Source organism: Pollicipes pollicipes, unplaced genomic scaffold (genome assembly GCF_011947565.3).
Source record: "Pollicipes pollicipes isolate AB1234 unplaced genomic scaffold, Ppol_2.1 Scaffold_4295;HRSCAF=5057_pilon_pilon_pilon, whole genome shotgun sequence".
Taxonomy (NCBI): domain Eukaryota; kingdom Metazoa; phylum Arthropoda; class Thecostraca; order Pollicipedomorpha; family Pollicipedidae; genus Pollicipes; species Pollicipes pollicipes.
The window spans coordinates 5,719,418-5,735,386 of NW_023596461.1; the positions used below are offsets into that span (position 1 = coordinate 5,719,418).

At 50.6% G+C, this 15,969-nt stretch overlaps 1 protein-coding gene across 1 annotated transcript in view; it reads right to left on the reverse strand.

The window, feature by feature from the left end:
• Positions 1-15,764, reverse strand: part of LOC119096591 (metabotropic glutamate receptor) — a 22,505-nt gene extending 6,741 nt beyond the window's left edge. The window contains exons 1-10 of the mRNA XM_037219493.1: positions 15,755-15,764; positions 15,285-15,388; positions 12,765-13,018; positions 8,395-8,561; positions 8,005-8,130; positions 6,508-6,638; positions 5,811-6,003; positions 2,933-3,385; positions 2,285-2,492; positions 1,863-2,023 (exon numbers count right to left, since the gene is read on the reverse strand). Of these exons, the coding sequence (XP_037075388.1) occupies positions 1,863-2,023; positions 2,285-2,492; positions 2,933-3,385; positions 5,811-6,003; positions 6,508-6,638; positions 8,005-8,130; positions 8,395-8,561; positions 12,765-13,018; positions 15,285-15,388; positions 15,755-15,764 (1,807 nt within the window). The remainder of the gene's footprint in view (positions 1-1,862; positions 2,024-2,284; positions 2,493-2,932; positions 3,386-5,810; positions 6,004-6,507; positions 6,639-8,004; positions 8,131-8,394; positions 8,562-12,764; positions 13,019-15,284; positions 15,389-15,754) is intronic.
• Positions 15,765-15,969: the final 205 nt, after the last annotated feature.

The following is a 15,969-nucleotide window of genomic DNA, read 5'->3' on the forward strand; positions in this document are numbered from 1 at the left end:
GTATAATATACATTATAGTCTAATGTATATTATAAAATATTATAATATACATTATAATATAATAAAATAAATTAATAGTGGCCCATTACGTTCTGGTCTGGTTCATGGTTCACCAGAACAGCAGCTGCACCTCCGGCGCCAAAGCCTGCACCGCAGCGTTCAGCTGCTCCGCCTGCAGCCGCTGGGTGTCCACACCATCGCCTGGCCGGCGCTGCAGACGAACGGCTACTGGGCTCATTCCGAGGAGCTGCTGCCGCTGAATACAGCTTTAGCTTGCAGCTTTGTGTTGTTTCCATCTTTAACCAAAATTCTTCTCTAAGGTATGGTTTTATAGTCATTTATAGTCCCTATCAGTCATACAACATTACAGCTCACTTCAGAAATATTGTCGATATAGGTGCCGCTACTATCGACAGGCCCGAAAGTGGTTCTTTAGTAAATGGGTTCCCTCCCATCTGTTGTTGATTTTTGCTCAAGAAGCTCTTCAGATTTTACATTGTTTATTATCAGCGCCACTTTGTATCCTATTCCAATGTAATTTTGTGATTGTCGATTCAGCCTATCGCGCATATGTGCGACAAGCGTGTCATCAGTAACGATTCTGTGGGCTGGCTTCTTTCCACTTTCAAATCGCGTGTCCATGACATTACTTAAAGTACGTGGCATATTAATATCCTGTGTTTTTCTTTGTGTTGTGTATCCGTGTACATGCTGACGAACGTCTAGGAATAACACAGCAATGTGGAATAACCTGATAGGTATAATACAGTTTTTTAGGAAATGCTGCGTGGGAAGGATCAAGCCCGAAAACTTGCCTTGTTTTCTTAAAACTCATCGGACTCCGCCTCTTTTACCTCAAGAAACGTTTTAGAATTTAAAAACTGGACTTGTAGAAGTTTTGGAAGGTAAAAAGACCAATTTCTTAAAATTACAGAACTTCTTTTTTCATTTTTAATTAATTTCTTAAAATTGCACTGTTTGCCTGAATTTTTTCGCTTTTGAGACATGGCCCGGTCCCTTTTCAATTTTTGAGAGAGTTGTGAGCTTTTTCTAGTTAAAAATTAACATTCTTGAAATGCATAGAAATAATTGACTTTAAAATTAGTATTGGTACCACATTTTCTGTATTGTTCGTACAGTTATGGTCGGAGATAAATGGAAGATTATATGGGATTTGCTACAAACGCTCTGCGCGCCGTGCGCAGGCCGTGCGCCGATCCCTTGCGGAGCGCTGCTCACCAAAATATTAGTATTTAGACAATGCTGCACGGCCTCTCAGTAGGGTGCACTCGGAACTGCGCCATTTGCGACGCTAGGAATGCAGCTTCCCATTTAGTTCGGGGGGGGGGGGGGCTTCAGCCACCAACATGGGTTTCAGCCTCCCCTCAACTTTGGGAAGAAAGTGGGCAGAATCCGAGGAGAAACCTACTTGTTGGCATATTGTTGCTGCAGATTGCGTCATTTTTCCTTGTTTAGCCCATCCCTCACCAACTAACTTCGCAAAACTACGCCCCTGTTTGAAGGTCACGACATCTGTGCCACCTTTGGTCCCTATGGCATGCACAATTTGGCACTGATATCTTTGGCCTGGGAGGCGCGTGGGTGCCCGTGCAATATATTTGTAGCTCCTTTTGCTACTGACATCAGTTTGCGCCACGTTCGATCCCGGATTCGAACAGAAAGCGGGTTTCAAATTGGCTTCTAGTAATACGCAATTCATAGAACCATTACCAATTCTAGCGAGCCGCGAAAAGGAGTCGGATTTGCATGTAAACGAGCGGCACCGGCAGACATCGGACGCTATGGTGACGTCACAGTTTTCACGCGCTGCTAGAGGGCGGGGGGGGGGGGGCACTACTCACCCCTGCTGGTGCCGTTGATGAGCACCACGGGTGTTGAATGACACGTGGGGATGAACGCGTGGGAGCGGTGCGCCATCACGGCATCCCGTGTGTTCTTTTCCGGCTTGAAGACCACCACGTATATCTTGGGGAAGAAGAGGCAGGCCAGTTGCACCAGACCGCTGCAGGGCGTGGCCAGGCGTTACAGGAGTGACTGCGCTACACAGAGCGAGCAGCCGGACAGCGACTGGTCTGAACGGGGACGGCTGAGAGTGACGACCGCAACGCGAGCATCAGGGCGGCGCAAACTGAACGCGAGCTTTCCTGAATCATAATCAAGTCAGCAAGCCTATCGAGTATTGCTAGACCACGGTCAGGGCGCATCTCTCAAACATCGACTGCTCGGCTCTTGGCCAGAGGAAGGGCGACGTTCGCTTGCTGACCTGAGAGAGAGCGACATAGCCAGCGTGACGGTGCGCAGGGCATGGTCGGTGGCGGCGATGTAGAGCGGCACGAAGGCCAGCCAGAGCACGCAGGTGGTGTAGCTGGTGAAGACGATGTAGCGCGCCTCGTTGAAGCCGCCCGGACACTTGCGCGTCTTGACGGCGTATATTGTGCAGAAGCCGATCAGGATCAGCGGATAGATCAGGCCTGCAGCGGAGCAGTGACTCATCACCTGCTGCTGATGCTCGGTCTGGGCTGCCGACTTAGCAGGACCATAGTGCTGAAGCTGTTGTCTTCTCGATCACTCGGAGATTTTCAAGTCTTGATCAGCATTCTGGAAGCCGTTTACTTGGGTCCACAGTGCCTCGTTTACATACTATCCTGTTGATAGCGGTGTCAAAGACGGGCAAACATGTGTTTAATCATGCACGCCAAACAGCATACGTGAATGCTGTATGGGATGACGTGGCTGGAATAGCAAAGACTTTCGCTGGACGCGCCATCCACGCTAGTCGTCCGCCCTCTTACGGGCCACTCGAAAACAGCATTGCACCACACCGGTACTGACCAACCTCAGCTTTAAGCCTAGCTAGCTTACAACAACAGCACGCAACACTACGCCCTCCCCCCCCCCCCCCTCCCCTCACCGATTAGGTAGGAGCTGTCGTCCAGCCCGTCGCAGATGAGCACGCGCTGCTCCCGCGTCGGCGAGATCACGAGCGTGGCCGGCGGCCGGTACAGCAGCCAGATGGCGTTGACGACCACCTCCACCGACGTCAGGATGGCCGTGATGACCAGCTGCGACTGCGGCGACGTGTAGCGCGTGCGGTGCTTGACCGGCCGCCGCGTGAAGATGCGCGACGTGCGGTTGGTCTTGGTGACGATGGCCGCGTAGCAGACGGTGTAGCAGAGCCCGAGGAAGAAGCGCGTCAGGCCGCATGTGGCGTCCGTGGGGCGGGCCACGATCAGGAAGGTCATGCCGAACGAGAGCAGGTTGCCGACGAGCAGCAGGTAGCTGAGTTCGCGGCCCGAGGCCTTGATGACGGGCGTGGAGGCGTGCGCGGCGAAGATCAGACCGCACAGCACGGTCACCACGATCCCTGCAGGAGGCGCGCTGACATCAGCTGGATGGCAGGGTTCAATCATAGGCCAGGGAATACTTAACATGATGCCAGACGACGAGGGCTGTGTTTCTGGAGGTTGTGTCCATTATGTGCGAGAATTTATGGATGGTTGTGTTGCAAGTGCGGGACCACATGTATCTACTGGGGCGTAGCCGTGTTCAAGATACTCCGCCGACACAGTATCGGCGGTCAGATAACTTTTTGAAATCAGATTATGTTCACCTTAAGTGGACACAGTCAGACTGGTCCACTTCAGAGGGGTTTATTGTCCGTAATTGTTAATGTTTGTAATCGTAACAGCAATAGGGACAGTGTCGTTCATCGGATGACACATAGGTTAAATTTTATTGTGGAGCATATGAAGACAAATTGCTGCACATTACACTCAAATAGCCCACCATAGAGTTCAAAAAGAATATTTCAGCTACATCCGAAAGGAAAAGTTGCCGGCGCATTGGCGAGGGCACCCAGTAGTTTGATCACAAACAAAGGCATTCGTAACGTACACTTCATAGCCAACTGCTGGCGCTTGTTGCAAAGCCTTTGTTGTTTCATCTTCTGCAACGCAGCATCTAGGAAGTGAACTATTCGTCTCGTTTTCCCGAAGAATGCGGCGCATTTGCGCTGATAATATATCATTGTACGCTGACACATTCCTTTATGTATCCACGGTCCCGGCATGCGCTGTCTCAGAGATTCTCATACTTAATCATCGATATGAATTAAAAAATGGCATGCCGCCGACCATGCCTGCTGGCGCGAGACCCTCCGGAAATCTGAAATTTGTTATTTTGCCGTCAGTGATGGGCAAAACATAAACAGAATGCGACCTTTTACGAAACTCAACTCGAGCGCCGAAGGTCGCTTGCTGGTGCCGCGCCATAGGTCACAAAATGCCGTTCCCCCGTCGACCATAACTCAGCGCAGGATTGGGCGCGGCGGACGGCGCAGCGCCGCTCTCGCCTTATCGCCGTCCTAAGGCGACCGGCGGTGCGCCGTTCGGCGACGGGCTTCTCCGCGCGCTGACGCAGCTCGCCGGCCGGCGCGCGAGAGCGCGTGGCGTCCAGCGATCATTACTGGCCGCACGGCGGCGGTGGATCGCAGCTTAAGGAAGTGTTCCACATTTATATGGCGTTTTGAACTGAAATAGTCATACAAGAAGACCTTTCGGTGCTGTGTACAATCCTGCCCTTCTTGAGACCTAAGTCCCGCTAGGTTCTGAGCTACACGCCCACGAAAATGGGGAGAGTATTTCGTGGAGAGTATTTCGACGTCATCTCAGCATTCATGACGTCATCACAGTGCCGTGCAAATCCTGCCATTCCATAAGCCATGCGGCGATCAAGGCCAAGAAAAATACAACTGCTGAGGCTTTCATATCTGGCGTTCGTGAGCACGATTCCAAATATAACAGCCTTCAATTGGTTATCAATCAATGTTGTGCATGATACGATGACGTCATTATATCATAACGCATTGAAGATGATATTACTTAACAAGGAAATCGTGTCGGCTGGAGCAGCAGCCAACTATATTTCTGTATTTATACCACTATATTTGTATTTCTATTAAAAAGTATATCGCTAGTCATAAGTGAGGTTACTTCACCATGTGCCATGCTTGCTTTAATATCTTCGAATGTGGAGCATTCCCTGTGCAGTCGTCTGTGCGGCGCCGTGGGAGCGCCCGACCCCAGTCGGTGGTGATTGTGTAGATTTACTACGGAGAGGGCGCACGTGGTGTAGCTCTGGTGGTGGTCTCCGAAGCATCGGTGTCGCAGGCTATCGAGCGCAGCGGCCGCAGCAGCGGGCTGTGCGAACACAAATGCCAGCATCCAAGGCGGCATATTCGGCATCTTTGGCATCGACGGCATCTTCGGCATCTTCGGCATCGACGACATCTTCGGCATCTCTGGCACCGATGACATCCTCCACCTCCGCATTGATGGAAAATGATCAGGTGCACCACTCATTTGTTGTCTGCACCGATCTCGTCACTGGGGCATTTCCAGGCAAGGGGAAAGTATACTTGTTTTAAAGAGAACGCGACGCACAACGTTACGCCACTGTAATGGAGCGCCAGCGACAGCATGGCCATATAAGTGCTCAGAGACCATGGCGCAACCCGGATTTGAGCTCGGTCCCACACGTGGGTTAGGCCTTCTGAGGATGGTACTCTTGCTTCACGGCACGTGAAAAGTTTGTCACTCAGCCGAGGTCGGCACTTACGCCAAGCTGGATGATGGTACGTCCATTTACACATTCTCTCGCCTTCCTTGTCACTCAACAGTCGCGCCTGAGCGCGTTTTGCCATGACAATCCTTCCACTTTGACCAAAGCCCAGCGCGTGCGAGTGAAGCGCACTGCAGGGAGCGCGCTAACGCGATACACGCCACACTCACCGAACGCCGCGAACGTCATGGCGACCACTGCCCAGGGGCTGGAGTAGTCGACGAAGGTGACCGGCACGATCATGCAGTGGCGCTGGTTGGGCGACGGCAGGAAGCCGGGCTTGCACTCCTCGCAGTCGTAGTCGTCCCGCACCACCTGGTAGCTGCCGCACGTGCGGCATGTCCAGCAGCAGAGGTCGTTCTCCTGCCGGCCGACCGGCCCGGCGTCATGGTCAGCAGTCGGAGTCGGCGCCGGGCGTCAGATGGGAGGCGCTGGACGGCGGCTGCTGGACGGAGGAGCGCCGCAGGGAACGGCCAGGAAAGGGCGTGGTAACGGACGACCGTGAGTCAAAGGAGGCAGGTGAGTCAAAGGAGATTGGAGATGAAGATGTTGAAGCTGTGATGGGAGCTCGTGAAAGATGTCGGTATGGGAGGCAAACTTGGGAAGAAGGTCCACAAACTAAATTGCCTCATGAATGGCATCGTACTGCAAATGCTGGGTGACTTACATCCGGATCACACGTCTAAAAATATGCAGCTAACATCTAAATACCACGTGATTCAACAAGTGCCTTGCTAGAACAAGCGTCTGAAGTAACGCACTGAAACCAAGAACCGCTGGCTATTTTGCGAACTTTTGAACTATCCGCAAAAGAACTTCCTGCAGGTCGCCGGCACGGACCGCTCGACCACGACGCGCGTCTCTCACCTTCTTCACTTTGACCTGGTGCGGCAGGCAGGGGGTGCCGCACTCGGAGGTAGGAAAGTCGCGGCGTCCACCAGCCTTGAACAGGATCTCCTCCCTGCGCAGCACCAGGTTGGAGGATCCGTCCTCCGTCACTGAGCAGCGGAAAGGATAGTAAAAATATACGTAAAAGTACGTGAAAAACAGACAGGGGGCGAGAACACATGTCCGTTATTTCGCGGTGGCGATGCGTCCGGCGAAGCTCAGTTTAGAAGATGGAAAAAACCTACACAGTAAATGTTTAATTGGAAGAAGTTATGAGATCAGTGCTCATGTGCTGGGTTATCAACCTTCAATATACGTGGAGGTACTAGGTAAAGGACGTCATAGAGCAAACAAAGGTGCTGGATAAAAGACGTCATAGAGTAAACACTGGTTCCGTTGTCAGTACTCTTTGTGATGGGTCGTAGTTGGAGTCCAGTGTTTATATCACAAACACTGTGGCTGTATAGTGTAAATCTTAAATTATTTGAGAAAGCTATCATTTGAATGAAAAATGAAATAACCGTGCGGCATTTATTCTGTCTAGCAATTACACATCAACCAGCACGAAATCGAAACAACATGTAATGCCGTTTCATTTTAGCGTGTGCACTGTCTGTCGAACTTCCAACGTGTTTTGTGCGCACTATTGTCGTTTTTGTGGCAAGTTCTTTTGGCATCAGAGTAATCTGATTCATCAGCTGTTCCGTTGAGAGCCTCTCTGAAGAAGAAGTTCAATGCAGTGTGCTAGACCTGGGCGGAGTGGCACCACTTGATCGCAAACAAGCCGTGGCCACCTTCCGTGAATGCGCCCCGGACATGACGCGTCAAGTTCGCTGGCCGGCCCGCAGGTCTCGCTGGGTGCAGAAATCAATACTCGAGGGTGACCAATATCCGGGTGCGTTATTCCACGTGGCACCCGTCCGCCGTACTCCACACGACGCGGGCGCCCTTACGCTCTGCGACCGCACGTGGTCTGTAGCGGGAGATAAGCCTGTATCGCCCTGATAACCTAATATAGCCGACAATCGTCAGTCGCAGAGTGGCGCCGAATCATCGACCCGCTCCGCTCCTTTGCGCTGAGCTTCGGAGCCGTGGTGAGCGGCGCCAGCTAGTGCCACTGGCAGCTCGACGGCTATTGCGCCACTTCACTGCTACTACTTCACTGCTTAACTACTTCACTGCGCGTCCTCTCACACTTGGGATGAGGCAAGTGGAAGTGCGTTTCTCGCGGTAAGGCGGCGGTCTGGCAGTAATTACGTGTCCTCTGCTGCTTTCCACGGATGAAATAGTCTGAGTAAGGCACGAGAGAAAATGAGATGACAAAGAAATTTCATTAGAGAGAAATGAGAAAGCGTAAGGAGGGAAGGAAAGTGGGGAGACAAGAGATAGCGAGAGAAAAGATGTCATGGTAGATACCATAGACGCACGTGATAGAGGGGTGAGAGAAAGAGGGGGAGAGCCATGGTAGATACGGACACGAGTACTGGCCAACGTTCTTCCAGAAGTAGCCTCCTTGCTTGTCACGCTGGAAATTCAAGATCGAGTAGCGTGGAGGACCCTCGCCGCTGCCGTTCAGAAACCGAAACGATTGGTTGTTCTGGTCTGAAAATTCAAAGAATGTTTTCAGTTCCCAGGCTTGCTACCTCATTCTGCACTCGTCTAAATACTGTTGAGCCTTAAATCTGTAGTAGCCCTGGTGCCCCCTGTGCATGCCAGGGTAACTTGTCGACCATTCCCTAATAATAACGAATAGCAAAATGCATCATCTTTAGCGATGTCAGTAGTTTGCCGGCCGCGAATGCGCCAAGATTGCAGATGGTTTTAAAGAATCACACTACGGCGAGATTTCCAGGCGTTTTGACTGACCTTTGAAGTGGACCTTGGACAGGTATTGGCGTAAGGTGTAGCCCTCGATGTGCTGCATGCCTGAGCACAACCCCGGCTGACCCTTGCATAGGTCCAGATGCATGTCATTGAGGGCGTTGGCGAAGGCCCACGTGGCGTCCCGAACGAAGTGCAGGTACTTCTGCTGTCTGTCGGACAAGGATGGCTTCACATTATGAGAATTACAAATATGCTCTCCTATTGACATTGAGTGGTCCAGTGGTACAATCGGTTTGCACTCGCACGTCTTCTGGTGCCTGGCGGAACATCCGCCTCTTAGAAAAGGTCTGACATTCAACACTCCGTGAAATCGATCAAAGAAATGGAATGAATCATATCTGGCATCAAGTATGAGAACCAAAATCATGCAACCAGTCGTTCTGATAATGAGTTAATGCGGATTTGATCACCACGGACAGCATGTCTCGAACGCATGAAGCCGTAATGCCGCTCAGAAGCCGTGCTCAAGGCTGTCGCAAGTTTTTTTTTTTTAAAATCTTGCTGAGTAATGATATGAATTCTGTTGACGGTGTCCGACATCTTAACACTCCCTCGAAGAACTTGAAAATCGTAAAACCTCGTTTCGACATGCGGAGTGATGACGCACATGTTTGGGGAGTTGTGGAAGCAACTTTTCATCACATGCATCGCAGCGTCGGTCTCCTTTCCAAATCCAAATAAGACGCTGATTATGAGAGCTTCCTCTCAACAAGAGAAGTTGCCGTTCTGATGAACAGGGTGCAACGAAGATCGCTGAACGTTGAGTCGGAGCGGAAAAGTTGAACAGAAGCAAAAAATTGGTGTACGTCGGATATTGCGTAACGGGTATAATTAAGAGATTTATGACGTAGGCGTGGTGTGGGTAGGTGTGGAGACACAGGTGTGGAGACGTGGTCATAGGCATATGCTCATATACTCATATGAGTGGAAATAAAGCCGACAGAACGGGCCTTTTTCCAAATGCTTGGCTTATTCCGTTGTTAACAGTCCTGACAAGGCCTCATGGGAAAATATGCTGGTTCATCTTTGGTCTTATAAATCCGCTATTAATATTCACTAATATAAGCATAGGCTATATCTCACTTATCTCAAGCAAAAATGGTTCTATGTGCTCAAAGGTCGTTGGAGCCCTGACTTACCGGACACACTGCTAGTTACGCATACATGTGCGCATATATATATATATATATATATATATATATATATATATATATATATATATATAGTTCGTCTATATATGGTGGTATGGGGATATGCATGCAACTGAATCCTTTTCTGCACGATGGCGCCGGCACTGCTGCTTGTCTTGAACGACGCTTGACGGTGAACAGGGAGCATGACACGTGACTTGGAACAATCCATGATAAATCGGCGGACATGATGACTGACGATGGCGCGCTGCCATTGACACTGCCGGGCAAATCACGGCCTGGACGTGACCTGCCGCCCGGCGCGTGGGGCATTAGAGGCCGTGAGGGCAGGCTCAGGTCTGTGGCAGTGGCGCTGCAGAAACTCGACGGCTTGAGAAGACCCGCCGAGTGTACGTCTGTCTAGCATGCATCTTCTACATCAGTGTTTTGTGTGGTACTAATAGTAACTAAATGAGTGACAGTAAATAACAGTACAACAGTGGAAGTGATAAATGCAGAAGCTTAGAATGGCAAGAGAAATTAAGTAACTATTGCCGGGAATGCAAAGAATGAAGTTTGATATTTTGACCACATAAATAAAAGGCACGCAATAAATCACGACCGAACAATTCTCATTCCCGTAGATGTGTCAATAACTCATTGAAACGAAAATATATTGAAGCATTAGTCGCCATTCTTCAGTACTGACAATCCAACGACACAGGCTTGAGTGAGGGTCGCACCACGAACCAGAAGCCTCGTGTCAAATAAGTCAAGGCTAAACTCGTGAATCAACTGGGCAGAATATGCAGTTTTATGACACGGAAGCTTCAAGCTGTCCCCGTGGCGTGTGTGTTATGTGTGTTACACGGGAGCCAGCCTGGCAGAGTTTACTGCACATCATGCACTGGAAAAATCAGACAATGAACAGCAATGTACCATTAGTTCTCATACCGTGACACCCGTTCAGACAAGCTGGACCTGATCGACTTGAGTCGTCTGACAGTGCACTGCAGGCCGTTCATTGTAGCAGTGTCAAACTTTCCAAGAAAGAGTCAACAACACTCGTTCTGGAATCACGCGATGCGGTCGTCCGGCCACTGGACATGTTGCTCTGACCTTGACCGTGGGAACATCCGCACTGGCAGTGCCGTCCAAGTTTTGCTAGGCCCAGGGTCAGGCCCAGGGAAGCACTGACACAAGTTGCCTTTATGGAAATTGCCGAAAAGTGCTTGGGTGCCAGTACTTAAGCAGCAACTACCGTTTAAATAGTCGAACATTGTTGATTTATATGAACTACAAGCATAGAGAATTAAGATATCGTTCTTGAGTTGCTGAAATCAGTAGATATCGATACGCTAATTTGTAAACAGCTCTAGGAGAATGGAGAACGAGGCATTCCCGAGATTCCTCGCTTTCATTTGTTCAAGTCTGGATCCATACCGTTTGCTCGAATGCCGTTGAAGCCAGCGTCCTTTCAAGGGTCACTTTGTGCGTGGACAGCAACGCCACCACAAAGACAGGCCGAATTGTGACAAGTGCGGAGGAGTCTTGATCTGCGCCTCAGCATACCAATCATGACACGCCGACCGTCGTATATCTTCCATCGGTCGAGAGATGTGACTTCTTATGTGGACGTCAATGCTGTAGACCTACAGCTTCGATCCGTGGTAATTTCTCTCGAACTTATACTGCACTGCCACTCGCCGTGAGTCAAGCCTGTTGTGCTAGTGCAGTCGCCTGGCCAGGTCGAATGTCAAATCGTCTCCCCATCACGCGATTGGGATCAAATTCCTCTGAATCACGAAGCATTTAGTTAAAACTTTTGGCTCAGAAAGGGGCTGCGACTAGATTGGCCCTTCTCTTGCCAATGTTCTTGCGCTAATACTATATATTAAACACCACCGGGTGCAGGTCTCCTGACAGGCTTCCGCTAAACTTCGGACGAAGCGGCCGACATTTGTGGGTATTACGGATGCAGTCGCTGCGCGGACCATCATCATCGGCTTGTGTGCTAGCATTCACACCAGCCATGTAGAGCGTTTCCGCCGCTGGAGGGCCGATGGGTGCCCATCCAGAAGCTTGTAGGCCGCTTTTTAGAACTTGCCAATGAGGTCCATCGCACTTTCCGCCAGTTTCTCCAATTGGTCCTCCTATTGAGCGGTCAGAAATTGATGCATGATGCGCCATGTGACTATTTTTTTACCGTCCGAGCCTTCATGGTGAAGAGGCCATTCTCTCTGTATATAGCCTGCTTTGCACATATGCGAAGCAGTCGCTGACGGCACTGAAGCTCATGCGATTTCGGAAATTTCTCCAAATATCACTAAAACCACGTTTGATGCTCTGAAACACGTTCGCCCATTTTGGATGCGGTTTAGTGTTCTGCCACCAATTTGTTTGCTGGCAGAATGTGGCGAAAGGTGGTAAATGTGATGGATGTTGGTCGCACTCAAACGATTTACACGGATTTACAAACTGTGGCGAGCAACAATCAATGTTTAGTCCGTGGTGACTTATTTTCGGGAACGGTATTTTTATTGACGAGCATTTAAAACCATACTGAATGGATGACTGGATCAACTGGATCGTTATCGTCGTCGTTGGAGCTTTACAACGCACTCAGCTGTTGGGGCCATGTGGCATACCCGACCTCTCGTCCTGGCAGGAAGGGCGAGCACCGCGGGGTATTGAGCCCCGTACTTCTGGTTTCACAGACGAGCAGTGGTTAACGCAAACGCGTGGTGCCGCGAGTAACCACTCCACTACCGGCACCCTCGAAGTGGATCTTTAAAAATGCATCAAACAAACCGGAGATTTCGAAAATTAGAGCAGCCTGGCAAACATTAATTCAATGTGTATCCACACATCGGCATCGTCATCAACAGCAACAGAAGCAGAAGCAGCAGCAGAAATAGAGGTACTAGTATTGTCATCATTATCATCATCAGCAGCAGCACCACCACCACCACCACTACCACCAACACCACTATCACCATCATCATAAGCAGTAGCATCATCATCTTTCTTCTTCCATTCGATTTCACTTTAATTTTTAACTTCAGCGCCCCTCATCTTCCCACATACCTAAGGAACCGTCGCCTTTAGTCGGCGGCTCATTTGAAGCATGCAGGTTTTCCAGCTAACTTGACCGCAAGATTGGCGATTTTTCCGTCAGCATGCTGGGCCGCTCGCCATCTGGCAGCCCTGTTAGTTGCGTACCTGTACCCGCTCTGCTCGGTCAGACGCAGCGTAGGGTCGCACGCGGGGCGGTCGGCCCGGTTCGCTGCTACCTCGCCGGCTGCCCTGCCGTCTGCCCCGCCGGCTGCCCCGGGCAGCGCGCAGGCGAACGTGTCCTCCCAGAACTCGGCCAGCCACGGGTTGCGCGCCAGTGGGAGAGCCAGCGGGTCCAGGCCGGCCATGTAGTCATCGAATCCGCTGAGGTTCTCCACCAGCGGCTGCACCGATATCGTGCCCTGGAACGGTCGAGAGAGGTCAACGGCCGGGCGGCGGGAGGTCAGGGTGAGGCCGGGCATGCTTTGGCATCGTTTGCCTTCAGTTGGAGGCGACGCCCCTCGCTCCTCGCGTTGAAATATCGGCCGTGGGTGCGACGCGCTACCATGGACGGTCAGTTTATTCAAACAGCGCCACGTACATTCCGCGATATATTGTCAAACTGCATTGTGCGCTATCTGAAATTATCCATTAAAGTCTTGGTGCCTGTGTATGGTATTATCATGAGGTGATCCATCATCTACAATCATTTATGATGGTCTGCTTTAAGAGGGCCCTTTCCGCGATGTGTGACAAAGTGGCGGCGCACGGCGCGACGGTCAAATAAGCGTCACTCTCCGAAGCGACATCCCTTATGACGTCATTCGTGACATTCTCACACGACTCTTCGTCCAACATGGTGCGTTCGGCAATAGTGTGATCGGTGTTCCTCTCAAATCACAAACACTGTAACTTCTGACAGCTCCGACAACTGAGGTCAGGGTTTCAAAAACAAATTCACGACCGAAGATACCGAGAGAGCGTTGTTAAAATATCAAAGATGAAGCTGTCTGACGCACAAGCTAATCTGACGCAGCATCTGCCAGTTCGACGACGTCACGTGATCGGTTAAACGAAATGCTATCTCTCCAGACGGAAGTTCATGGCTGCCAGAAACGCATCGGAGAGGCCGTTTGGAGCGGACCGGACCAGCTAGTGACGTCATGGGGACAATATGTTGTTGATGCAAGCCAATCACTGTCCGCATTGTGTATTGGGGTCGGAGTCATTCCAATCTGCTGCAGCTCAACCACGTGCGGTTTAGTTCTTGTAGCTATGTCATAAGTAAGATGAAGGTTTGAATGTGGTATGAATGCGTTTCTTAATACACACTCAGGTGGTGGCAATTCGCCCCCCCCCCCACCCCAAAGTCATTCCAGAATGGATTCTGAACGGCACGGAGCAGCCACCTAAAACTTTGTGTAGCTATATGCAATTGAGTAGCCAATATTTTGGCATAAAACAATTAGATCTACCTTGTTAGGTCACTAACCTATGGCAGACCAAAGCTAGGTCGTGGCTGTCAGCAAAAGGAGTTCCTAAGGACCCGTTCAATCTTTTAGGACAGCAGAGTGTTAAATGAAGCCATGCATCCTTAAGATGCATGGCTTGAGATGATAAGATGCATCCTTAATTCTTAAAAACCGGAAAATTGAATTTAGGATTATAATGGGTTCATTGACATTGGGCCAGGTATGGAGGTCAGACCGAGGTCAAAGCTACACTGCTCTTTTATCAGACACCTTGTTTTATGGGACAGTTTGAACGCTCAGTTCGACTTTCTTGACCATAGGAACAACAACAGAGATCTAATGTGAACTTCATGTGAGCCAAAGGAGGGCATTGGCCCAACATGACCCCAATCGCCTTTTTGTTTCAGGAATGCACCGTTTGGCCTTGTCCTTGACGGTTCGTTGCATTCAAATATCAAAACAATTCCGAACATTTTTGGTCACCTTGACATTCTCAATGTCAAATAATTTCATTGATCTAAACTGAGCACCAGCGATATTTCGCTTAGAAGAGTGCATCATTGTCTGCGCATCGACGGACTTAAATCACCCGTGTTGCGCAAACGTCTCGACATTCTTTGTTATCACTCTTGCTAGCCTGTCATTACATCACGTCAACACGCCGCACACAAATCGGTCGTAAATGCATGAGTGCTTTCCATGAGACAGACGTGTCTTGTAGACGCCACTACTCTTTTGAGATGTGTATAGTGTCGTAAGAATGATCCCGCTGAATTATTGATGGCTGTCAAATCCTCGCCATGTTCTGAAGACCACATGGTTGGCGCGTAGGGGTGCGTACTTCAAGGTTTTATAGCAAATGATTTCGTCGATATTCAAAATTGATGATATTGTAAAACTTCCTTCCGATTGTTCAGGGAAGAAGGCGCCACATTTCAGCGGTCCGGTCAGCGAGTCGACACCTGCCGATGTACCGGACATGTATGCGGGGGCCGAACGGCTGGTGCGGCCGGTTGTGTTCGCGTGCCGACTAATCACGCCCACCATCACTCGGACGCCCCCCAGAGCACACTTCCGGCAGCCGGTACCGCCCCCGCCGGGGAAACCCGATCGCCGCGTCCGCCGCCTCGGGGGCCCGAGTGACGCCATCGACGGCGGGTGACGTCATACCTCGATGACGTCCTCGACGCCGTGGACGACGGTTTCGCGGGAGGACCAGGCGTCGGAGCCGATCCAGACGAGGGTCGTGAGTGACGTCCAGCTGCTTGGCCCGCCGCATCAGCTCCCCTGTGGTCATCTTGTCCGCGAACACCACCACCACTGCAGAGGAACCGGGGCGTGAGCGTGAGCGGAGCCCGCGGCTGTCTCACGCAGGCCGTTCGTGCATAGTCGGCACTTTAAAATGAGTGCTGGCAGTGAACAGAGCGTGAGCGTGATCTCTAATCGCCGTGTATAAGTGGTCCCAGCTGTGAGCATTGTATGTCTCGGCGCAGCGTTTCCTTCTAACCACGCCTAGCACCGATCGATGGCCCATTCTCTAAACACGCCTAGCACCTTGGGACCATGAACGGACCTTGGAACCCATAATACGCCAAGGGTTTCTCAAGACACAAACATTGTGCCGTTGTTTAATTAAAGCACCGTCTTCAAGCACATGCGTGGTATTGAAGCGCGCAGCAAACCAACCCTGCCTCATGAGCCACAGCCCCTGCGGCAGCCTGCCTGGCAAGGCATGTGACTGACGGAGAGAATCGCGCACCTCCAGCTTAGGTATGCGCCGTGGGCTTTCCAGAAGCAAAGGTTTTCCTAGAAACAACAGAAATAATACAAATATGAGGTACGCTATTTGCTGGCTGCACCAGAGTAGATCGATGGCTCATTATTGCCGCCAAGAAACTCGT